This window comes from Phaethon aethereus (assembly GCF_964289735.1).
Source record: "Phaethon aethereus genome assembly, chromosome: 3".
Classification (NCBI taxonomy): domain Eukaryota; kingdom Metazoa; phylum Chordata; class Aves; order Phaethontiformes; family Phaethontidae; genus Phaethon; species Phaethon aethereus.
In genome coordinates this window covers 77,745,482-77,772,033 of record NC_138576.1, presented here as the reverse complement: position 1 = coordinate 77,772,033, position 26,552 = coordinate 77,745,482, and the positions used below count along the sequence as shown (strand labels likewise).

Below are 26,552 nucleotides of genomic sequence, written 5' to 3'. Positions count from 1 at the left end.
TGTTATCACTGCAGGTCACACTCCGTCTCTTAAATGAGGTAGAAAGCAGTTCAGGGTGGTGGTTTGCGGGGGATGTTATGGTTGGTGCGTAGTGGTTTCCCATGCACAAGGAATACATTTTCAGGGAGACATTTTGCTGCCCATAGTCTTGAACACTCTGTTGATGTGCAAAGTATCACTGTGTGTCTTACCAGGTATCATTTGCCAAGCTTTCAGCAGTCTCATGAAATTGTTTTTTTTTTTTTTCCTTTTTTCCCCCCTTTATTTTGCTGTCTGACAGAATCATCACAATTGTCTTTTTCTCTTTTTGCTGCCTTCACTCCTTATTGTTCAGGCGAACCGTGCTGGCTTTAGTGTTGAATTTCCTCCTTTGTCTGAAAATCAAATAGGAAACTGAAGGAGAGAGGAGTGTTGTGAGAAGTAAGAGAAAGGTGAAGCTTATGCAGAGGTCAGGAAAGGGAATGAGAAAGGGAAAAGGTAATTACAAAAGTTAGATGGGTAACAAGATAATGAAGGAAGAATTTGGGTGAAATATGAAAGAAAGTGAAGGTAAATTATGCTGGGGCTCAGAAACAGGAAGCAGAAAATTCTTTCATTATAAAGATTGAAAGAGAAAACCTAATAAACTTTTTCCCTATCCTATTCCAAATTCCGGAAATTCAAAATAGATCAGATAGTATTCTTTTTGCATTTTTTTAATTAATAGAAGCCTCCTGGCTTTTTTGCACACAGAAATTTTCACTGAGAAGGAAGGAGGTAAGAAGATAAATGTTCCGCCGTTGTCTTTGTCAAGTACTTCCAATATTCTGCCTCTTACACCGGCATTACACACTTTTCCACCAAATTCCAACTCTCCTTACTACCCTCTAGTACTTTCATTTGTAGTCCTGTTGCTGTGGTAAATCCATTTCTTTTTTCTAAATAGCTGTGTCTTCCATGTACCTTAATTATCTGAGATCCATAGACATTCGGGAAATCGTATTTGAGTCTCAAGAAAAGGAATTTTTTTTAAGGTTTAGTCTATTTAATATTGTTACTCATACTGCAAAATACTGCAGTTGTTTGTCATGAATTCTTCTGTGCGACATCACCAAGTGGAATTCATCTTGCCTAATTTTAGCGGTTTGCAATGTAGATATCTCTACTAGACCCTTTTAGGTACAATTTATCTGACATATTTATATCTTTTTATATCTACTTTAGGATGAATTGGATCAAACCATAAAAGTGCCCATTTTTCTCACTAGAGTATAGCATGACCAGTTTAGATGAATCTAGCTGTTAAATAAATGCCGTTCTCATGGTCTAAATTAGATAGGCATCATAAAGAGTAAATATCATCATCAACAGGTAGAAAAGTTTTATAAATCTGTGCATCTGCATATACGTGTCTCAGGAGGAAAGCTATGTGCTCTGTGAAATCTTTGCAGGTAAAGACAAGCAGTTAAAAAGTATAAGATTAGAGGCAGAACATATCAGTTGTATTTTTGGAAAGCAAATGGGATCTTTTAAGTCATCTCTCTTTTTTTAGGTGAAGAAGTGCAACCTCCACACTTTTTTTAATTTAGCTTTATGTGGAAATTTTTGCTGCTTTCAGCCTACTAGGCTTATACTGCAGATGTTTTTCCTCCCACTGTGTTGAATCAATCAAAGTCTTTAAAGTGAAGACAGTTGGAAAAATACTTTTTTTTTCACTTCTAATTACATATTTTTCATTATGTGGGTGCAAATTGCTAAAATGGTCTGAGAGGTCTCTGACAGTTTTACAAATCACAACTAGTCTAAATGTAAATATAATAGAATCTGAAACAATGTTAGCTTTACATAATTTTCAATCTGTTGAAAGACTTTGTGTAGCTGTGTCCTCTTTTCAATAGCTGAGTTAAAGGAAAGACTCAGTAATCATTATCATCTATATGAAAATGCAGTTCAAATGAAAACAGTAGGTTAGCTCTTAATATCCCTATTTGGATTTTATTCACTTAACATTTGTATGGATGATAATGGGTGTTAGACAGATTTCAGTATCAGGTCTATACTCATTATAACTAATGTTTTCTGATTAACTAGTCATGCATATCAAAATAATTGGTCTGTGCTATTACTAACATGTATAAAGCTCCTGCAGCATGTTCATCATTAACAACACAGAAAAAAGGGTAATTCAGGTCCTAAGGAGCCTAAAAATGTAAATGGGGAGACAGTACAAAACACTGGGATACACATCAGAGAAAGCTACTTTATCTTTTTATGTAAAACACTAAAGGGAGAGAACAGGTTTAATACTTTTTGTGATGGGATATTTGTGAGGAAATTATCTTTGAAGAGGTAGAAAAGAGAGAGAGTATCTCACTGGGATGAGAAGACAGGTCCTGACATAGATCATAAATGAGCAGCCTTTTGCATTCATACCTTCATAAATTTTTTTGACCAGTAAAAGCAACATAATTAAATGACCTTGATAGAGAAAACCACCAAGCTTTTTACTAAAACTAGCCTCTAATAAATGGCTTTATCTAATGATATTTGAAAGTGAAAACTGCAAAATAGGGATTGTTTTCTGAATTCTTACTAAAATCTTTAATGTTATACACCAACAAAGTGTGTGCCTCATACATTTACATTATACATTTATTTGTATAATTCGCATATGTACCAGTACATATATATTCATATGTATTAACCATACATATTAGCCTGGTCCCTGTTAAGTGTACATTGTTTAAAAGTTACTGGAGATGTTGGAGGTATAAAATGATCGGTACATAGCTTTTGAAAGTGGAACAACAGGTTTTGTCTATCATCAGACTCACTCCTGCTTTTTAACTAAGAAAATACTATCATCTCAGACTTCTGATATTCAGGTTTGGGTGATTTATTGTATACTTCTCTAAAACTGAACAGGAAGAAGCAGTTGGTCTGATCTTATACTACCGTCAGTGTGGTTCATTTGAACCTTCCTCATTTCTTTTTTATGGCTAATTTGAAAATCTACATCAACTAATAGCTAATACAGAAAATACACTAGAGAAAAAAGCAGAATCTGAATTAATAGCAAAAACATTGAGAAAAGTTTTAATGGAGACCAATGAGAATACATGAAACCTGTCATCTGTGTATTTTGGATCATTAAACTGTAAGCTCTCAACATACGGCATCAGGTCAAATAACCCCCCCTTTTTTCCTTTCAGATTTTACAATTACCCATGTTGGCACTTTTCTCCTTGAATCCTTGTCCTAGTGACTCCATCTCCACAACCCTTTCTCTCTGCCATTTTACTTTTATCCTTCTACAATTTTTTTCACAGCTCTTTCTCATGACTTGGTCATTTCCTCAGAAGGCTGAGCAAAGTATATGATGGTGGGCCCTAGACCTTAGACACTCTTGAACACAGAGAACTAAGCCTGAGTTCGAGATGGCAGGGAAAAATGCTTACAGAGGAGCTTATGGAGAGGGGTTTACAATACTTAGGATATTTCTGTGTCTCCTGATATTTTGTCTTGCTCCAACACACTCTCCCTGCTGTAGTGTTGCCCTCAGACACACTTTTTTCCTCCAAGTGGGAAGTCATTCAGTTTCTCCAGCAATTTCAAGCTTCACTTGAATGTGAACATTGGTATAAAAAGTGGCAATCAGCACCATGGCACCATCTAATTACACAGTATTCATTATGATTCTAGCTCGGAATTATTTCTCATATATTTAAGGAGCTACTGAACATCCATAGAAGTGCATTCAGCACAAAATATACTAGAGAAAAATTACTGTTGTTGTTTTTCTTGACCTATCATCCATTCCAGAATGACAAGGATGCTGTCACCCAGCACTGAAGGATATTAAACCTTCAAAATTGATCCTTAACCTCACCTCTGATGACTTAGCAATTCTGTTTACGTTATGCTTAAACTCAGATTTTTTTGAGACATTATTTCTGGATATTAGAAAGCACATGTGATGAATACCTTCTTTACCGAGAGGGTTGTCAAGCATTGGAACAGGCTGCCCAGGGAGGTGGTGGAGTCACCATCATTGGAAGTGTTCAAAAAACGTGTGGATGTGGCGCTTCAGGATATGGTTTAGGGGACATGGTGGCGCTGGATTAATGGTTGGACTTGATGATCTTAAAGGTCCTTTCCAACCTAGTGATTCTGTGATTCTGTGATTCTGTGAATTTAGTTTAATATGTTACTTTATCTCTTCTGTCATGTTATTTGATGGTTAATATAGTAAGATAATAAAAATTGAAATAATTTATTTCTTACACTGCAGCATGACCTGAGGCTATAACTTATCTCATTACCAGAGCTATCTTAGTTGGTTAGCCTATGCATACTTCTGCTTTGAATTCTGGAAGGTCTTGGAACCTTCGGTAGCTATTCTTGCTCAATTAGTTTCTTCCTTGATGTTTTACTGCAATTTTTGTTAGGAAATTTTATTAGGAAAATATCAGTACTAAATATTGCTTGTACATTAAAAACAGAAACAAAAAAAACAAAATAAGAAAAAACCTGGGACAGCTCAGACTTATTTTCTGCTTGCTCCCACATGGATAATTCTGAATTTGTTACTTTATGAGACATTAGTGTAATTTGTATTCTTTCAAAGTAAATGTCCTCCTTATTGAATGGAATCTCAGAACTATTGAAATAACTTCTAGAACTCACAGAAAATAAATAATATATAGGAAGAATGGAAGGGGGATCTGGTGACTTTTTTTTTAAATTAATGGAAAAGTCTAGGAATTTTAAACCTGAAAGCTTAATTGAAGTTCGTGAAAATGCTTGGAGGAAAAATCTAACACTTGCAAGTATCTGAAAGAATCCAAGAACAAGAGTAACAATCAACATGAATTTATCAAAAAACAGGTCATGTTGAACAGTGGTGAGAGGAAACAAGTAGATACTTGTTTTTTGTAAGATTTTTGACAATTTATCATGATACCGTCATTAGCAAAATGGCGGTCCAGATATAGATAAAAAAATGGTAGGGTTTCTGTGAACTTGTCTACTAATCTGTAGCTGGGGAGTAGTTATTAGTTCATCATCAAAGTGGAGGGATATATTGAATAGGTCTGCCCTACATCTGATATTAACCAATATTCTCATTATAGACCTGGAGGATGGAATAGACACAATACTTATTAAATCTGTAGACATCACCAAGCTAGGAGGGCCTGTAGATAAACTGGAGGACAGCCTGAGAATGTAAAAAGATCTTGAGAAACTGGAAATATAGTCTGGAAAATATCACCATGCTGCTCATAAGGGGCCAGCACAGGGTATTGCACTTGGCTGGCAGTGTTCAGCAACACAAATATAGAAGGGGTTACAACAGGTGAAGTAGATAAGGGTTTGGAGGTTCATTTTAGATCATAGACTGAACAGACACCAATTAAGTTATATCCATAATGTTAAGCAATATATACAGAAACAGATAAACAGAAGTCTAACCTTCAAGATGTCTTTAAAAAAAAAAAAAAAAGGAAAGAGAAAAAGAACCTTATTGAGCTCAGTATTAGAAAGACTTCAGCTGGAAAATTATGGCAAGTTTAGGGAGCTGCACCTGACACTATTTAAAGAAAAGTCCATGAGAAATATTTTGAGCTCTAGAGAATATTACATATGAGAAAGGAATGACCTTATTGGGGTTGACTAGCCCATGAAATAGGAAAAAAAATACAAAAACCTGCCTCAAAGAGAAAGAAAATAAATTGGTTTCTACATCTTTGGTAGAAAGTAGAGGATGTAATTGTTAAATTTCATCACAGAAAATTAAATCTAAAAATAAGGACTAACTTCTTAAAGATATTGAAGTACTAGAACAGATGACCTGAGGAAAGAGGTTGTGAATTCTCTATGACTGCAGATGGGACAGGCATTTATTGGGACTCCAGACAGGAGACATTGCCTTCCTTTCTCTGAAAGATTCTGTCCTCTAAGTGTTCTCACCTTATGCAAAGAGAAGTTAATTAAATTAGTTTTGCTGTGTTGAAACAAGTTATGAGAGGAACTCACCAATGCAAATGGAAATGATTAATTTGTCTGCTAACTTATCACACGTGAATAAAATGAAAGACATTTTATTTCTGTCTTTCCAAGTCAGATTTATCTGAAGCTTGACATATTGGAGGTGGCTTCTTAAAAAGTTAGCCTATGAGAAACTCAGGTTGGCACGGTCAACTTTCTGGTGTCATCTTTTTCAGTTTACAGTAAATTAAAGTAAAATATTGGTCAACAAAATGACGAGTTGCACCATCTTTAAGGATAAGAGTAATCTAATGGTAGGGTCAAAGTAAATTGCTTCTTATAAGACACGCTGATGTACCAGCTGGTGTGGGAAAGCTAGAAAAGAGCATCCAGATGAGCAGATGAATCACTGATGGTCAAAACAGACTATTATGGGACCCTTGCCCCAAAATTATATTATCTGGAATATAGACCTGAAAATTGAGGTTGCTGTGACTTTATCTTCTCAGAAAATAATAACTGCAGATACAGCACATTTGTTTTTCCCTCAGTCTTCCTCCGCCCACCAATGTATGTAACTGCAAAGAAGACTAGTAGTTATAATTTAATTTATTTATTTATGGCATTATTGCTCACATTCAGTATCAGAATCAGCATTTATGAAGGGATTCCATTTTTTTCAAATTTGTAATTTGCTGTGTCTGTACATTCTTGCTGAGTGTCAGTATTATAAATTATTAGTGGAAAGCTTTATGAAAACTTATAGACCATAATTGAATGAGGAAAGACGAGGATCTAAGGTTGGTGCTGCAGCAATTTTAGTGATTACTGGCCCGGTGCCATAATTACAATTCTGCTACAGTATTGCTACATCAGAGCTGGTGCATAAAGTAGATATCTTTGTTGCCATTTCTTTCAGTTTGTCTCTGAAAAGGGATTCAAGAGCATGCAGTCTCAGCCAAGGGCCATGCTAAAATACACAGTGACATTAACAAGTCTGTAAAGAGTTTCATGCTGGCCATCAGTATTGTACTGTATGCTGACTTTTAGCATTTGTATTTTTAATTCAGTCTTTGCTACTCCTGGTGATGCTGCTCAGGACATATACCTAATGATGTAACTGCATGTTGTGAGACTGAGATCAGCACATCTGCATAAAATGGTGAATGGATTGCTGAAAATCTCCATTTACACTTTCCTCCTAAAATCAGAACATTCCTCTCACTGTTTTGTGCCTTTCCAGCAGCCTTGCTATAGCAGACATTTCAAAAGTTTTTCTGTGTCTCTGAACAGATTGTGGTGCTCAACTGCTCCAACTCATTATATTATAAGTTTGTTTCTTATGTTTCAAATTTGTGCATAGGGGATGTGTTTGAGGGTACTTTTTATGTTCATGAAAGAGGAAAAAAAAAAGTGCTAAGAAAAATGAATACTGAGCTAATGTAGTCTATTTTTGCACGGAGTAAATATCAAACTAATGCATAAGATTTATCCTCTATAGTAAATCAGCAATATGTCTCATTTTAGCCCTCTCCTATGACTGCTATTTTTTACTGCAGTATTCAGTCATGCTGATTTATGCCATACTATCCTGTGAATATTTTGCAGAGTATTATCAATAATATAATTTTATCTTTGGGTCCAGATGGAATGAGCTTAGAACACAAAGCAGGCAGAGAGCATGATTCCTGCCTCAAGTAGTTTACTGCTTGAAATAAACTCGATATAAAATGTGCGACAGGGACACAAGGCATCAGGGAGTGGAGGACTGGATCAGGAAAGGCATCAGCCCAATTATCAAAATATTTTATTCTGTAAGGTCTCATGTACTCAATCAGATGGTTCTGTTTGACTAGAAGGGTTTCATTAGAGTCATGACAGGAATCCTTCTGGACAGTAGGACTGAATTAGGACAGTGAGTAGTGGCATCACAGATCTACTCAGGATAAGTGCTTCTACATGTGAATAGAAGCAGCAGTCTCATTAGTCTCATTAGACTGCTGAGATAAGAAGAGTGATACCAAAATAGGTAAAGGGCTCTGGTCTCACTTCCTGCACTTGAGACCAAGTCAGGAAGAAGCGGCTGAAACCATCTTGTTTACTGCGGGCCTCTATTAGCAATAGCATTCTTGCTTAAGTCATGTAGTATTTCTTTTGAATTGTGCTAAAGGTACTGCCCTTTTGTTTTATTGATTGACCTGCTGATCCTGCAGAGAGGAACTGCCAAAAGTAAAATTCAATCATTTGCAAGTGCGCTCCTCCTCATTTGCAATACCATAGTTGAGATTTTTGTCGTGGGTTCTAGCTTAAATTGAGTCTAAGCCAGATGTGCTCTCAGTCCTAGTGTTAGTAGCCTCAGGCAAAATATGAGTGAATATCAGAGATCCAAATGTCCAAAATTTTGTCATGTTAGTTTGGATTCACCCCACAACATTGTGCTATGTATTAAATAGTTCAGCATAAGCCTTTTTTAATTTAGTTGAACTATTTTAATCTCAGAACTAGATTTTAGACTGATTTGAGAAGTGTGCTCTCAACTTTACGAGTTGCATTTATTCATACGAAAAGTTTGTATGTCTGTGAATGTATGGATGTGTGTGAATTTTCCACAAAAACTGAATTCAGTTTAAATTCTGCTATGCTTTATGTTCCGCTCTGGTGATTAATATTCCCCAGGGAAGCATAATGAAAATACTTGATAGATCAGTGGACTAAAATTAATGTTGGATACATCACTGATGTACTCTTATGTAGCTTATGTTTCTGAAAACTAAAAAAGTGTTCTAAAATTTCTTCTTTCAGCAGCGTACATCTTCTTTGAAGACATCTTCTTTCAAAGAAGAAATTTTAGAACACTTTTTTAGTTTTCAGAAACATAAGCTACATAAGAGTACATCAGTGATGTATCCAACATACATTTGCATAGAAAAAATGGTTTTGGATGACATAAGTTCTCTGAAGTTGAGTTGTGGAAACTAGTGCACACTTACGTTAGGACACCTATGAATAGGTGTAACGTGAAATTGGTAGGCATTTTTGTTGGCAGAGCACAGGATCTGACTCTTATCATGTGAAGGACATGTAAAAATAAAGCAAGTCAGTGGTGTTTAAAAATATGATTCTAGATCATATTTACTGTGGTAACAGAATTCAAATATACAGAGTAGGCTCCGAGGAGACCTTATTGCAGCCTTTCAGTACTTAAACGAGGCTTACAAGAAAGATGGGGACAATTTTAGCAGGATCTGTTGCTATAGGACAAAGGGTAAGAGTTTTAGACAAGATAGAAGGAAGAAATTTTTCACAAAGAGACTGGTGAAACACTGGCACAGGTTGCCCAGAGCTATGATAGACGCCCCATCCCTAGCAACATTCCAGGTCAGCTTGAACGGGGCTCTGAGCAACCTGGTCTAGTTGAAGCTGTCCCTGCTCATTGCAGGGGGTTGGTTGGACTAGGTGACCTTGAAAGGTCCCTTCCAACCCAAACCATTCTATGATTCTATGGTTAAAAGTATATTGCTGATAATTGTAGGGAGAAGTACAAAAATGGGGAAGAAGACAGTGAAAAACTTTTGATCTCTAAGGGACTGCTCTTGATTCTGACGTTCACCGCTGATAATGGGTCAAATGTCCACAACCATTCCTACTGATACGGGGAAAAATCGGTTAAAAAGTTTATTCTGGTCTCAGTTCAACATCTGATAATAAGCTTGAGTGTCTGAACTTGGACATATCTAGTCTAGATTAAAACCACACTATGAATCTTCCATAGTTTTCTAACAAATAGTAATCGCCATCCTAAAAGGGGTTTACTCAAAACGGTGATCAGGATTGCATGTGAAATCGAATTCATTAGCCTTGCTCCAGGCTTACACAGTTCTCTGCATATCATCCTCTGTTCCATAGCTTCACAGAATAGAATGCGTTTCATTTCATTTTCCCTGAAAATTTTCTTGGCCTAATATCTTGGCAGCAGTTTACAAACTTTGCTAGGTTATACTGCTGCCAGCAAGAATACAGAAATGGTTCCCAGTCTTCCATGAATAAAACTAAATTTGCTAAATTAAATATTTATTTTCTTGCTGTGTTATCAGTCAAAGTAATCTTTTAAGCTTCATCCAAGAAATATTCATGCAATTTGAACTCACTAAAACTTGCAGATAGACAAATTCAGATTAGGAGTAAGATGCAAATTATGGAGAGCTGGGGTAATTAATCTCATACATCACTTGCCAAAGATTACAGTTGGTGCTCATCGGTGGTACGCTCAAACTCAAGACAGGATGCATTTTCTAGGAGTTAAGAGTGTAGTTCATCTATAACTATTGATCAAGAAACAGGAGTTACTGAAAAGTGTTAAGAACTAGACCAGGCGAGATATTTACTTATCACTCATAAAGTCAAATAGAAGCCTTTCATTACAGTTTGCTACTGATTTTCAATATGCCTCAAATGTTTTTATTGGTTGTTTTTTTTTTTCTTCCTGACAGGTGCGGCTAGTTACAACAGTTTTTATGTTTTTTGCAAAAATTTCTGCCAAGCTGTGAAACCTGGGAAACTGAGGGTCCGCTGCAGTGTGTGTAAACAAGGAACATTGACCTTGGCAAGGGTAAGCTTGTTTGTTTGTCTGTTTCAAGGTTTTGGAGTATATGGAAATGATATCTCTAGTTATATCTATTTGCATACATGTGGCTATGTATATATGTATTTCTACTTAATTTTGTTCTTTCTGGTCATAACTGGGAAGACTAATTCAAAGATTTGTGAACATTTCACTCACTCATCTCCATTATTTGCAGCACACACAAGGAACATATTGCAGACATATTGCTCCAGTCCTGTAAAGGCATTCTTAGCTTTATATTTTAAGGACTAATGATTAGCCTGGTAGTATGCACAATATATACAACTACATGTGTGCTAAAGAGTTGGAATTAGAGATGCTTATACAAAGCTTGAGGCAGTTGTTAAGGCCACAGAAAGACCTGAATTCAGGCCTTGACTGTGACCATTATGGAATGAGACAAGGAGGGATTAAGTGGCTGTGCGATTGGGGATATTAATCTGTCCAGCCTAGCTGCCACGTGTAAAGTCAAAGGAAACTTATTGTGCTGGGACAGAAAATTAGTAGGAGATCTGTCACGCTTGGTTTGCATCCTAAAATGGGAGAGTGTTGTTTGACTTGAATGTGCAGTAGTGTAAAGTTTTGGAGGTTGTTTTTGTCTTAAGTGCTGCTGAATTTCACTGGTTGTGCTACTGGGGAATGAGAGTCCTTCCTCTTTCATAAATCACAGCGTTTGTCAACCAGGTTTGTTATGTGAGAGACAGGTTTTGCAGGAGACTGAGCTATAGACTGTGGGGGGCTTTCATATTTGGCACATGTTTAAGTGTTTAAATTTGTCTTTCATTGTGGTTTAAAGTGTTTAATTTCAGCTTCATGTTCTTGATGTAGCCCAGTGCTTCAATGTCATTCAAGGTCAGACTGGGTGAAGCTCTGCCCAACCTGATCTAGTTGAAGCTGTCCCTGCTCACTGCAGGGGGATTGGACTAGATGACCTTTAAAGGTCCCGTCCAACACAAAGATTCTATGATTCTATGATTCTTTACATGTAATAGCACAGTGAGACCCTTTAAAAACCCAGCTCCTTTATTCTCATTGAAAAGAATAAACTATAGCAATGCTTATACACATTTAATTCAAAAAGCTACAATAACAGATCCCCTCGAGCTCTGCATGCTGTTCCTGAATTACTTGACTATGTCTGATTTATTTCAGAGGCTTGGAAATGTTGCATTTTGTGGTGTTCCAAATGAACACATCTATGGGGATTTCTTTTCTCCCAAAAGCTGCATTTAAATATAGGTGATTAGTATGGTATTGAATCACATATAAATCAAGATACGAGAGAAGTTGCCATTAATGCAGATTTCCAATCGTATAATATTCAGGATGGATAAAACCACCAACAACATTGTGTTCAGCTTGTATACAAGCAGTCAGCACTGCTGAAAGACACTGCTGTTATCACTAGATGAATTTGAGCCTTGTGTATTGCATTGACAGCACACAATGTGTGCTTTGCTAGACTCAGTGGCTTCCTTCGGCATGCCCACTTGGAAATGATGACTCTCACACCTATGCTATTTGGTTTGGAATTGTTATGTGCCTTGTATTAAGTACACTTAAATAAATTTTCACATTTTTCAGTTTTTACAGTTCCCGCTAAATAGTGTTCTTAATTTTGGAGACTTAAAAAAAAAAAAAAAAAAAAAATTGTCTCCCCAAATTCCTTATCACGCCACGATAAAGACCCTATTATAAAAAGTTCCAGTATGGCATATTTCTAAATACATTTTTTGTATCTGATTGTCTGGAATGTACATGGGCCTACATTCTTTTGGCAAATACAGGGTCAATAACACGATAAATATACGCAAACTCATAATTTCCATTGAATGAGCAGAGTGCAGCTGCTTTTTTCTATTAGCATATTTTACAGTAGATAGAAAAGAAAGTAGTTGGAATCTTGTAATGGAAGCATTTGCAATTTTCAAGATTGATTCAAAAAATCCCAGCTTTCAGAAGATTTGACAAGGTACTTCAGCATAAAAGTACAAAAGAGGAAAGGGAATTTTCTTTTAGAGAGGATCAAACGGTAATTTTTGTCTGTTTTAGTTTTTAAATAATGCTCATCTATGAAAATAATTTGTGCTTAAGGTTCTTGTTACTTTCTCCCAAAAACAAAGAAAATTTCTTAATATTCTTTTCCTCTTGAATCTGAGTGGAGCACAGTAGTTGAGAACAGTGAGTGTGCTGTTCCAGCAGTTTGGGCTGCCAGTTCTCAGGACTTCCAAGGTGCAATATTTGCAATATGGGAACACTTACTGCCTTGAACATGCTATGCACAGTCAGTTTGTTTTATAAATACATGCTATCTGCATCAGTCCTGTGGTTATATAGATTAGGTGCAGATTTGGCATGTGTCTGGCCCTTGTGACCTCTTTTGTTCTCACTTTCTGTTCCATCTTCCAGGGAGACAGAACATAATTCCAGGTGGGGAAACTTGAAATATGTACTAAGCCCGATTTACTTTTCAGTACTGGGTAGAGACGTCTCTGCATTAATGGAGGCAAAATTGTGGTCATCCCAGCAAGTGCATTGTATCTAATCTGCTTTCTTCAATGCATTGCAGTCTACAGTATGCAAGTTATGTCAGGCTGAAAATGTTACTCTCAATCACTTGACTTTTGCGCACATTAAAAAAAACCTCATATAAATTAGTATATTACCCCAAACCCTCTATCTTGCCCCTCCAATCCCAACAGACTATGCCAGTGATTGCTGATAGACGTCTTCTCTACTGGTACTACAACTATTTTCCTTTTATAGAAAAATTAGTCAAAATAAAGTTGACACAAGCAAACTAAAACAAACCTTGTCTGTACCACCATACTACAGATTTGTCAGCAAAGCCATTTTTTTAAGTTTCTTTTTTTTCCAGTTCTCCCTAAAATGTGCCTGACCTTTACATGACAACACATCAAGCTTCTTGAGAAGCTTTCCTGTGCCATAAGCAGCAAAACACCATGTAAGCCAGCATTTGTTACACTAATTCTTTTATTGAGATGAAAGTGAATACCTGTGTAAAACCCACACAAAGCTTTGGGCAACCTTAACTTACTCTACATGCTAATCCTTTTACTACCTAAGCCACAAATGACCAACCTAATTAAACTGAGCTTTCTTTTTTCATGGTGTGCTGACTGACATTTTAAAATATTCTTTTACACAGTCTTCTAATACCTTATTTAACTGTCATGCCTATTTGCATAGCATTATTTTAAATATGATGCTCAGACTGAATTTATGATACTATATTTTTATGAAATTAAAGAGACAACTGTTTTTATGTTTACCAAAGACATCCATCTAAATATTAAATTTGTAATTTTCCAGATGACACTTAGGTTGGCTTTTTATGAACATTTCATGACCTAATGGTTTATGGGAGATATATACCAGACTGATATAATTATAGGAAAACATCAGTCACTGCAGAAGTATCACCTCTCCCTAGTTTCTCTAGCTAATCAAGCATGAAAACATGTCTGGAAAGATTGAAATGTGGGAATCTTGTGTAGACCACCTACAAGCCAGCCATCAACTCTCTTCAAATAGCTCAAAAATTTTAGTCATTTGTTTCACACTGTTTTATGTCTTTTGTTGCTTTTAATCTTTTAAAAGTATTTATTTAATATACATACAATGCTGCAATTTGTTTCAGTAGCCATGGTTCAGATAATTAGGGTATTTCTCTTTCCAGAAAAAAACAACAACGAACCACAAAAAAACCCTGATTATAGCAGTCACGTTTACAGTTCTTTTTTTTCTGAGCCATAGCAGTCTTAACATTCACAGTCTTAAATCTATAATGAAAAGGAAAATGTCTATCTGCCAATGGAAGGCCTGATTCTTCAAACTGGTATACACCAAGCTATACACATAAAGCACATATTTTCAATGTAACTGACTGTGCCATACTCCTGGTATAGAAGATAGTAACATTTGAGTTGGTATCTGTTTGTCATAATACAAAATTCAACCAGGGTAAGAATCTGGATTGAAGTGCGGTAAATAGACTTTCGGCCTCCATACTTAGCCACAGGTGCTATGGTGAGGCCATTTCTACCGCGGAGGCTCATGACTCGTTTCTATTTGGTAATTCTTCACCTTGTGACCTTGGTAGTGCTGGTTGAGTTTTTGGTATATTCTTTTAGTACAAGCACCAAAGAAGTTTTGCATAGCTTCTTCTATCATTTTCAAGTGTTCCGTATAGCTCACATCATTATTTCAGATCTTTTCAGACATGGGAAGTTATATTCAGATCTGATTTAACTCCTTGCAGCTGAGATGAGACTTAGTTTCTGGCACTGACAGCACATCTGGATTTTATTCAGCAGCTGGTGCGTACAGTCCTGTTGCTCTCCCTATCCTCCGGACTCCAGAGGGGCCTCCTGAGTTCCCAGGTTTTATTAAACTGTCTCTGACACAGAACTGCTCCTTCATCTTTTCTCATACTAGAGATATTGCTTTCATCTATTGCTTTTCATCTTAAAACTAACAAAGAAATGGACATTTGCTGCATTTTATTTCTCTGGCGCCATGAAAAGCATGTCATTTAGGAGCTTGTTAGCATAGACTGTGTGGTACATCACAGTTCTGCAAGGGAAAAGTGCTAGTGTCTTTCGAGTGCCTTCCAGTGACTGACAAATATCAGGTCTTAGAAAGTTTAAATGGTCTTCCTAATAGACAATAGTGTAGTATTTTGTATTTGATACTTTCATATTTCCTAGAAAGAAAAAGATCTTTAATACAGTCATTAATACATAATACAGAGTTCTTGCTTCCTAACTGCATTTTAATTGAGTTATTTAAGCAGTGTGTTTTCTTTTTAATGAATATATACTTCGCAGAGATTTTCAGTAAATTTTTTGTTTAAAAAAATATTTTTTTAAACAATCTTTAACAATCTTTTTTTAATATATCATTGTGAAACTCCGTCCCACAGTGCACTACCTTTCACCACTGCTCATTGCAGGTTATATATTTTTTCTGGAATTTGTTTCTTGTATTCTGGCTCGGTGACAGAGAAAGAAAGTACTGCTCACTGCATCAGAGCAAAGCTGACTGAAAGAGAAAGGGACAAGTAGCACTTCTGCAATTACCTAGCCCTTGCCACTGCTGAGTCAGCTTCTCCCCGCTGCTGATTACTGCTGCCGGGGTAATATTGCAAGGAGGTTACAAAAAATCAAGTTGTATTTTGAAGCTAAACTGCAAAATAAACTCCACCCAGTGGAGTGTAATGTGATAGTGTGATCTCCTTCAAAGGCTGGGGAGATACTAAAAATGTGATTGAATTCTTGACACTGGATGAGTTAGGTATTTGTCTCTCCAAAATTACATGTTTGCTGTGAAGATAAAAATGTTTTTTATACATTTTAGCTAACTCATGACAAACATTCTGTGTTAAAATACTACCATTGAGTACCATGCATAGGAAAGTTACGATTGTAATGTGTGCTCCTTGCTCAAACTAACAAATGCGAAGCAACCATTTATTGTTGGCTTCCTGCTAGTGAATGTGGTAGTACAAAAATAGCTTAATTTCCCTGCACTTGGCCGACAAAAGTAGTACTTACATGAAATTATACGTATTCAATATATGTGCTTCTTTCTAAATAAATAATGAAAAATGTCTCAGTTCTGACATCTAAATTACCACCACTAGGCACTAATGTTAATGCTGTTTTGAGAAGACTGGTGCAGAGAAAAAGAGCTCTCGCAATTCTTTTTTCCAGGGTCTCTACAGATTCAGGAAATCCTTCTGCATTAGTTATATTAAGTCAGAATACTTAATCATAAGCCTAATTTTTTTTCTAGAGAACCAGTGTTTCTTGAGAGTGAGGGACCATCTTAAGATACAGGTATGTTATTCTGTTGTGTAGCCCAAGTCCACCTGTGCCAGAATGAGAGAGAGAAATCAGGCATATTCTGATCCTCTCCCTACTTGCTATGCAGGCAAATTTACTCTTTTCTGCACTCATTTCTCCCATGACCTGATCTGATGGTGACAGGCCTGCTAAACATGAACTGCTGAAACTCTTAGTGGAGGACTGTATTATGATAGTAAGTCCTATCTCCTAATGGTGTTTGTAGTTCGTGCACAATTCCATGCTAAAGTAGATACAAAACCTCTACCTGTGGTATCCATTAGATAGTTTGAGCAGTTTCCAATAACAAAATCTGTCTCAAAAGAGGATATATTTCATTCATCATAGCAAGGGAGGGTCTATCACTAATTGGCCTGACCAAAGAGGCCAATATTTTTAGTATTTTTACTGTAGTTCCACAGGTGCCATCCTCATAAAGAATTTGTGTCATCCACTCTTCCTTACTGCTTTCCTGTTGCTTGCAGTGACTTGGTGCAGGGCATCATCATTAAATAAATTTAGTACTGAGCTGACCCAGAATCCAGAATTACTGGTGGAACTTTCCTAACAACGATCACGTGGGGCCTGCAGGTCTGATTCTGCCATTGCTCAGCCAGTGTCTCGATTGCTTTTAGTAATATGAGTATCAGAAGGGAAAAAAAAAAAAAAGCCTACATTTCTGCCCTAAAAAGCCTGTTTTCTTTGATGATATGTTAGATTCTGCCAAATCCAGCTGCACCATGGGAAGGCTACTCCAACAAATGTTCCTGGGGCTTGTTTAAGATACTGTGGCACTTATTATAGGAGCAAGAAAGCTCAACATTGTGAGTCTGCAAAATTATTCTATAACCGTTTTTTTCTTTCTTCACTTCTTTTTTGGCTCGGAGTCTCACTTTACACTGAACACCTTAAAGGACAGCCTCACTCTTGCACCTGCCACACATAATGACACTGCCATTGAGGCTGGCCTCCAAAGTACTGAGCTCCATCTGAAGTCAGCAGCTGGGAGGATTCAGAAGGCTTGGTATAGTTTTACTCAGGCTTTTGGCTACCTCTTCAATTTCTTTTTCCAATTTCCCTTAAGAGAAATTTCACTACATTGGACATCAATTATTTAATTTATGTATATACAGTAAATGAAAACAAATGCATACTCAATTTATGAAGAAAATTACTCCATCCATTCCAAAAGACAGGAATAGCAATTCTCTCATGCAAAATAAACTTTGCAAAGGAAACAGTTTTGCCTCTGTGTTAAAAGAATAATGTATAGGTTTTTCTTTCATTTTAATGGGATAAGAAAGTATATTTTAACTTCTAATTCTATTAGAAGCTCTGAGATATCTATGCATGATTTATAATATTTATTGCCGTATGTGTTCTCAGTGAGATTACATGATATAAAGTATCTTAAAAGACGGAAAAAAATTACCAATTATTGGGAAGAGAGAAAATTACTTCAGTGTTATGTAACATTTCAAGTCATGCCGTGAAATAAAACTGCCCTTTAATGCAGAGCCTAAGGTGGTTTTCTCCATCCTGGGTGACAGCAGTCATAAATGAAAAAGAAAACAGTTACCAAATTTACTTTCAAATTAGACTTTGACATGAGTCTCTGAATCAAATGTCTCATGAACCCTTTTTGCTGGAGAAGATAGATGTGTGCCTAGGAATATAGATGGTGTTCAGTGTATCCTATCTTCACAGTTGCTGTGATATCACAGAAGCACAGTCTCACAGACTGGTTGAGATTGGAAGGGACCTCTGGAGGTCATGTTGTTCAAGCCCCCTGCTCAAGCAGGGCCACTTGGAGCCAGTTGCCCAGGACCATGACCTTTTGAATATCTCCAAGGATGGAGACTCCACAACCTCTCTGGGCAATCTCTGCCAGTGCTCGGTCACCCACACAGTAAAAAGGTTTCTCCTTATGTTCAGATAGCACCTCCCGTGTTTCAGTTTGTGCCTATTGCCTCTGGTCCTGTCACTGAACACCTCTGAAAAGAGCCTGGCTCTGTTTTCTTTACATCCTCCCTTCAGATATTTATACACAGTGGTGAGATCACCCCTAATGTATATCTCAATATATCACTGAAAGCCTGGGGCTAGCAAAAACTACTGTGTTGAGAGTAACACCTGTTTCGTCAAAAATATTCATTGCATTTGAATTGCTTTTGTGTAACAGTGCACATTCTCTGAATTGTAATCAAGGATCCTTTGATAAATAGATCCTGTATTTCATAATTCCTGCTTCTCCTGAAATCCTTAGAAATTTGGAGCACTTACCATTGGGTGGCATGGGATCATGTGTAGATCACATGGTGAACTTTATCTATTTCATTCTTTTATAGGTCTTGTGATATTTCTGTTCATGTTTTTTAGATCTTTTTGTTTAGATGTATACCTTTTGGGAAAAAAAAAAAAAGAGGGAGTACCAACAGGTGTGATAAGTAGGAGTTACACAGCTTTAGTTTGGACTGTTCTTGGGGGCAGAGAGGGACCACTCTTTCCCTCTGCTGGCATATGCGCAGCCAATGTGACTGCAAAAGGGTGTTACATTGGCCAGGGAGATTAAAAGTTAGCTTCTCTTTAGGTTACATCTTTTGGCATATTGATGATGAGCAGCTCTGCCGTCGTTGTCTTAACAATATATAAAGACGGCCTTCTTTCTATGCAGTAACTCCTCCCCTCACAAAGAAAGGCCTTTTACATTGAAAAGAGATACAATGAATGTTTGTCAGCACTTTAAAACATTAGAGCCATATCTACTCTGTTGACATCTTAAGCTGTATGTGTAGGTAAATACTTCTTAGTCTCCCCATTCCCATCCGTCCGTCCATCTGTTCGTTCATCCATCCATCCATCCATCCATCCATCCATCCATCCATCCATCCATCCATCCATCTCCCTCCCTCTCTCCCTCCCTACCTATCTTTTGGATCCCTTTTCCTGCTCAGTAAGACCATAACGTGCTGTGGATGACTTGCTGGAATGTATTACAGTACAAACAAGTCTTGGACTGTGACAGTGGCTTTTTTTTACTATGGCAGCTGCCACTGAGATTCAGATGTCCCAGTGCATAACTCTCCTAATTTGCTTTTTTTTATTAAAGTACAGCCAAACTTCTGTCTTCTCAGTATTATTCCTTAGATAGCTATGGGTACAGGGAGATCATGCTTGCGCTACATTATTTCAACATTTTTCACAATGATGAATATTAAACAATTCTAAAGGGTTAGTAATTTTTTCCTAATTGTCAAAGTGCTGGAATATCCGATGTAACAGCTGGCTCAGGAGGAAAAAACAACCATACTTACTTATGGTATCGTAGTAGCAGAAATAGGAAATACCAAACTATTTTCTTCAATGTGTACCTTCATTTACGTTCAGAAGCTGGTGTAATTTCTAAATTACTAATTATAATATTTCATATTAATTATAGATAATTAAGGTGATTAATTAAAAACAGATTAAAGTAACTGTTTACCTTAAAAGATGTATAAACAGGTCTATTCCACCTCACTGTGGAAGAAACCCCACCAAATCTGCACATTTTTGCCTCATGGCTGAGGTTGTGGGGTTTTTTCTGATTCTGGACTGACTTAGTTAATAAAAAGGTTTAGGGTACTTAAACATGCTATAAGTAAAAACTCAGACTTCTGTAGCTAAAAAATCAGCTGATTTTAAGTTCTGTTGATTAGACTTGTTTGAATAGGGTTGTGATCTGAAGGTATTAAGGTCAAACTTGTTAAACCTTTCCTCAGAGCTTCATTACTATAGAACATCTTTAATATGGTGCAACTACAACCATGTTATATTGCTTCATCTTTCTTGGTAGAGCTATGCAGTTTTCTAATGAAGGTTTTCCCTCTCTTCTCGGGGAATTTTTCCTATGGTATAACTAGGTGCTTAGGGACATGTGGTGTTGACCAGTTAGTAATCCACAGATAAATTGTTAGTATTCTTTTAAGTTTTTCTGCAGTAAGCAGCTGGACAAAACAAGACATCCTTGGTTCCCTGTAATAATTGCCATATGTTTAAAGCTTGCTCCTTATCTGGAATAAAGGTCATTTGAGTTCAGTGGTATATCTTGAATATAGAAGGGGTTTATGTTTGTTCTGTTCTGTTTTGTTTTGTTTTCATAGCAGATGCTTCTATGTTAAGAATTTCATTATATTAGGAGTGGGTTGATTTTTTTTCTGTTTTTAACTATACAAATACAAATTTAACATTGAATCCTGTAACTTTTCTAGACTTTATTTGGAGAACCTGTTCTTTGGCAAGATCTCTGAACATGGGTTTATTATTATGTAAGACTTAATGGTTTAACTGGTTTTGTTAAAAGCAGAAATAAAATTGTGGGAGCTCTGTAATAAGTATGAAACATATCTTGGAAGTGACTTGCAGATAAATAATCTAGCAGTCTAGTGATGTAAAAATCTCGGTTTAACTGAAATAGCATGCTTTTGTTAAGACAATACACATAAACTTTTCAGACCAGGGAAAATACTTTGGCTGGGAAGGAGGAAATTTTTAACTTTTTTTTAGGCAAAGCAATATACTACCTAGAGTGGGTATAAATACCTCACAACTCTATAAATTCCAACAGTTTTGCATGAGAATAACCTGTCCACGTACAAGTGCAGCCATCATAGGATTTCTGTATTCGTTTCAATGATGTTAAAATGGCACAAATTTTGGACATGGACACACAGAATGAATTCATGAAGTTTTTCAACCAAGAAGTGGTTGAATGTATTGGACTTGATAAAATATCTGATATAATTAGATTTTAAAAAAGAAATCTCTCCATGGAAAGATTTTCATTAAAATAAAGTTTCAGCCTATGTCTCCTAAGACAATCAGAGAACAAACAGTACTGAGAGACTGAGATCTCTTTTATTACACCAACAACTATTCAGCCAAAACCACTGAGTACCTGAATCTAAGCCTTATGTTGTTTGTGTATACCGGCATTTAAACTTAATGTTTTGGGAGGAAGATAAAGACGCTAACTACAACTATATAGACATTTCCTAGCCCATCTTGACATTCCCAGCACTGATGTTAAGTTTAAGGATTTTAGACCTTCTGATGATAGGCTTGTTCAAGCTTTAACCAGTACCCTCTGTACAGACTGTGCCTTACTATTTTTACCAATACTTAAAAGTATAGATTCCTGAACTGTGGCTCCTAAACTATACCACTAACCTGGATAGAAGCATTAACAGTTCTTGTTGCTGCATCTACTCATGGTGATACTTGAGCAAACTAAGTTTGGGTACCTTTGCCAAGGGTAGTCTGTCTTTCTGGTTAAGATAGGTGCCCAAATTGTCATAAAAGATGAGAGTATCAGTGGTATTTTTACTTAGATTTGATCTGGATGTGCTCATCAGCTGTTTATGATCTGATGGTGGAAGCATTTTACAATTGTTTTTAATTTGTCTAGATTTTGTTGCTTTTTAAATTTTGAATTCAGGCTGTACACATTAGAAACAGTATGTTCTCCATGTCTGTATTTCCATAAGCACCACTCATGCTGTCAAAAAAGTCAGCTCAGCTTGGCAAAAGTTACCTCTTTCCGAGTAAGGCACATTTTAGCCGATTTAGTTCAGGTTCATGTAAAGAGCACCAAGAGGTATTTTTGCTAGCTTTCTTCTGTCTAGCTCTGCACCTAGCTTGCCAGCTGAAAACACTGCTGTCTCATCCCTACGTTGTCCATAATTTTGTAACGAAAAATAAACAAAGCAAGGGTAGTGTTATTTGTCTATTACCAATATAGATGTCATAGACGGTAGGGCAGGTTCTCACAGTATCAAAAAATATTTTCCTGAAGTATGTTGGTCCTCTCTTGTGTTGCAGTTTGGCTATCTGCTCATACACTACCACCTGTGCAGCTAAGAAGATGTACAATTTTGCACTGTCCTCATCTGGACAACACGTTCATTCTGGGTGTTAATATTCCCTCTGTATATTTTGAGCTGCTTGATTTTAAAAATTTAGTTTCAGATGGAAGAAATTAATTCCCCTGAAGTTAGGTTTTTCATTTCAGCCAGGTCTAATTGCTTGCTCTTTTCTGAAATAACAAACTAGGGCAAATAGGCAAGAATGTGTTTAACCCAAGCTTAGCCTGGTGTTTTATATGGTGCTTAGGAGTGGGAGAATAATTTTCTTGGAATATTAAATCCCTTCTGGATTTGTAGATATATCTGCTTTAGCTCAGATCCAAAACTTCCACGCTCCTTCTAAATGTGGTTAGAAATACTTTCATACAATACTGTAAAAAACAATCACCAAACTGAACTACTGTCTAGTTACCTGCATGAGTCTTGAGCATCATGGAGCTTTCTGTTGACATCAAGTCACCAGATTAAGCCTCTGATGGTACTTTTGGTGAGAGATAAAATGGATTTAAAATAGTGCAGTCAGGTGCCATCAGAAGGAACAGTTTGTGCATCTCCTGCCTTATAGGATATAAATTAGTTTAGTCAATTGTAAGATCATAAGTTGAGGGTTCTTTTTATTCTGGGCTAATAGGAAAGGATATTTAAATGCTCCATGGTTTTGTACATTATTAGAAATTCTTAAAAGGAAAAGCAAACAAAAGCTAAAATACCAACTCATATAAGCAAATGTGCTTCCACTGTGCAATGGTTATTTTTTATGTTTTAGAATTTGACTTTTTGCCTTTTATTTTAAGCAAATTTGACTTTTTGCCCTTTATTTTAAGCGATGTATTTATTATGTAGTGTCATGGGGGGGGGAGGTTGGTATAAGGCAATGTTAGAAAATCCCATCAGTTCTTGGTGGTGATGTACAAGATTATTTATTGAAGGGGGATTTTAAAAATAGACTAATGTTGCCACATTCTCAGGCTTTTGGAATAGTGTCGAGACTTTTTTTTCATTTTTCTCTTAATTTGCCTGCGGGTCTTGACCTCATGATAACAATTCCTTAACGTGCATTCACAATTATTCAGTTGATGTTATAGTACATTAGACCTGATTTCACCTTATCCCTGTGGCTAACCCAATTAAGAGGATTGCAGGACAAGTCTGCTCAGGTTCTAAGCTGCGATGAGAAGCGGGAGCCAGAAGGTCGCCTCTTTGGTTCTGCTATCACCTTCTGCCTCAGTGCTGCATTTTTGCTAACGTAAAAAGCTGCTTCCTGAAATTCAGGCCCAGGATTGCTGACTTTGGCATTTTGGCAAAACAGTAATTTAAAGAGGAAATTAGAATTCATAGGCTTTATTTACTTCAATTAGAATGAAATAGCTAGATTAAGGTTCTTTTAACCTCTAAGTTTTTTTTAACTCTACAAATTGTGTCGTTTTATTTAAAATATTTGCATTCTGCTGGAAAACTTTTCCTTCAGTTTGACCCTTAAGTTTGTCTTCTGCTTTTACTTCTTTCTAGCATATCTCAATTTGTAAATTCCATTAAAGAGAATTGACATTTTGTAGCTTTCTTATTTAAAATATAACTGACATACTTGAATCTTAAATTTGTGCAGTAGGCAGAATCTTCCTGTATACTTCAGGGAGTCCACATAGATTGGTACAATCCATTTTCCCCTGTATTTTCTGATAAAATGAATTAGGGGACCTGAGTGTTTGTGTCTGTCTTAGGTGAGAAGGGGAGGGAGGATGTGAGAGAGTAAAAAAATAAATAGTTTACTTTTTGCCAGTACGGATACTCATTTTATGCTGGCTGACTGTGTTTCTGCATGAACAGTAACACGTCACAAGAAAATGAAGGTAAAATTGGGTATGAGTCCTGTTATATTCTGATAAAATCATGACTAGTCTTTCCTAATGCTAAATTTGTTGAATGCCAGCTCGTCCATAACTATAATAAAACCAGCTAATGCATAAATGAATTCTGGCAATTTTAAATAAAATTTTAAAACCTGATATGACAGGGAAGAATGCTAAGAGGTAACCAAGTGTGTAAACACTAAATGAAGGATTATCCTTATTTGCAAAAAATCCATTCCAGCGAGAAATTGAATTGGGGGCTTCTCTCAAAAAAGAAGGGCTACTGTAGCTAGTGAGCCAAATCAGCACCTGATTTTATTCCCTTTACAGTAATAAGCTTATGTGAGACCCATAAACAATATACAAATGAGTATGAATGTAACTGAGTACTCTCTGCTCCCTCTTCTTTAAAGATTCTCTTCCAAATAGTGAGATACTGATTATGCCAGACTTTTGAAACTGGATGTGATCACGCATATTAGGAGTGATGCAGTTCATTTGTTAGAGCATATTGCACCGCCTCACCTCTTCTCTGGTATTTTTACTTTGCAGGAAGGATTTTCTGCACACAGTGCGTATGAATGGTATATGCATAAAATGACTAATACCTATAAAAGAGTAAATCCTGTATTTCTCACACTTTCAAATGAAGAGAGAAGATTTTATCTGATGGGTGAAAAGACCTGGTCCAGAACCTGGTCTTTGTCAGAATTTTAAGTGACGTAGTGGTTAAAGATAAAGAAAAGATTACAAATCTCCGTGCCACTGATAACTGACTTGTAATGCATCTCAGCAATGTGTAGCGAGCAATTTCAGAAATAAGACCTCTAAAGAATTAGACTGAAGCAATCTTGGCACTAGTTTACTGTAAATAGGTGTATCCCACTTAGAAAAACAATTTGTGTCAAACTTAACATGTCTATATGTACGTTAATGATACATAAACGTTCTCCAATTATACAGTGTGCATAAATCCAAAAGCTGCTGGTGAAGACTAAGACAGTAGATTGACCTCTGGGACAGGCTCTTTTTAATAAGTAGACTCTAGGCTTCCTGTACTGTCAGGAAGGTAAATTGTCTATGTGTACAAAGTGCTCCTCCAAATGCCATGTCCTATGCAAAAAAGAAAAGTGTTGTAGCAACTACTATAGGACACACACACACAAAAAAAAAAAAAGAGAGAAAGAGAAAAACATATGGATCTGCTCCTTTTCAAATGCAGATTGTTGAGGCTGGAAGTCTATCACTTAGTCACTGTTTGACCATATGGTTGCAAAATCTAGTGGAATTATATAAAAACCCTAGCTCTGCTACTGAAAACAAAATAGAGTAGAATAAAGTGGAAAAAGGAGAGAACTTATTTTATTAATTCTTGCTGTTATGCAATTTTTAGTATGCTTTATTTTGAATGGCTTTGATATTTTATGGAATCTATCTCTTGGTATTTGACTCAGCTGCTGTCTTTGTTCTTGAAATATATGGGATGAAATCCCTAAGTATGCTCCCTAAATTTAAGATGAAATTAGAAGGATTTTTCTACCTAGTTCCAGTACTCTTACAGCTGTACTGCATACACAGCTAAAACTCACAGAATGCAACACACCTGTTAACAAGGTGTCTCATATTTTTTCAAAAATCAGAAGCACACAGGTGGAAAAAGCAGTTATTTTGTGGTCTGTTACAACCTTATGGCAATCTCGTTTATCCTGCTAAAATTTTGATTAATTTACTGGCAATCAGTCTCCATATAAAACAAAAAAGGACATGACTGTCTGTAGCAACTCCTTGCCTATTCACCTGCTATTACTTTGCAAACAAGACTCAAGAGAGGAGGGACAATGCGGCCACAGAGGAGGACTTTTTGAAAGCGGGGGGGGGGAGTTTAGTGTGCATATAAAATCCCTTTCAAACGGGGATCACGAGGGAAGAGGTCTCTCAGGCTGTCACCACCAGCACCATGCCATGCCTACAGCAGCATAAAATTTCAGCTTGGGAGTATCTGGAGAGAATCATGTCAGGATGATCTCTTTTGGACAAATATCAACATATAAGCAAATCAGATTAAAAAGAACACTTTACTTGGCTTCAACTATGGTATTTTACAGTCACAGTCTAGTTCTAGTGTAGTGTAAAATCATGTAAACAACAAGATCCACATAGTGTGACTTGTATCTGCAGGAAGTCCCGCTGGCTATGGCTCTCCTCAGGCACCAATCTCATTGTGCAATGCTGGGGAATACTGATACGGAGAGACTACTTATAATCTATTTACAGGGATATTGTGTAATAAAAAAGAACATTGTTCTCTCTTTATATTATCATAGAATCATAGAGTGGTTTG

The 26,552-nt window shown here is 36.6% G+C and overlaps 1 protein-coding gene across 1 annotated transcript in view; it reads left to right on the top strand.

The window, feature by feature from the left end:
* Positions 1–26,552, top strand: part of PRKN (parkin RBR E3 ubiquitin protein ligase) — a gene marked incomplete at both ends in the record, with an annotated part of 525,235 nt that overhangs the window by 24,326 nt on the left and 474,357 nt on the right. The window contains one exon of the mRNA XM_081998560.1: positions 10,458–10,576. Coding sequence (XP_081854686.1) covers positions 10,458–10,576 — 119 coding nt within the window. The remainder of the gene's footprint in view (positions 1–10,457; positions 10,577–26,552) is intronic.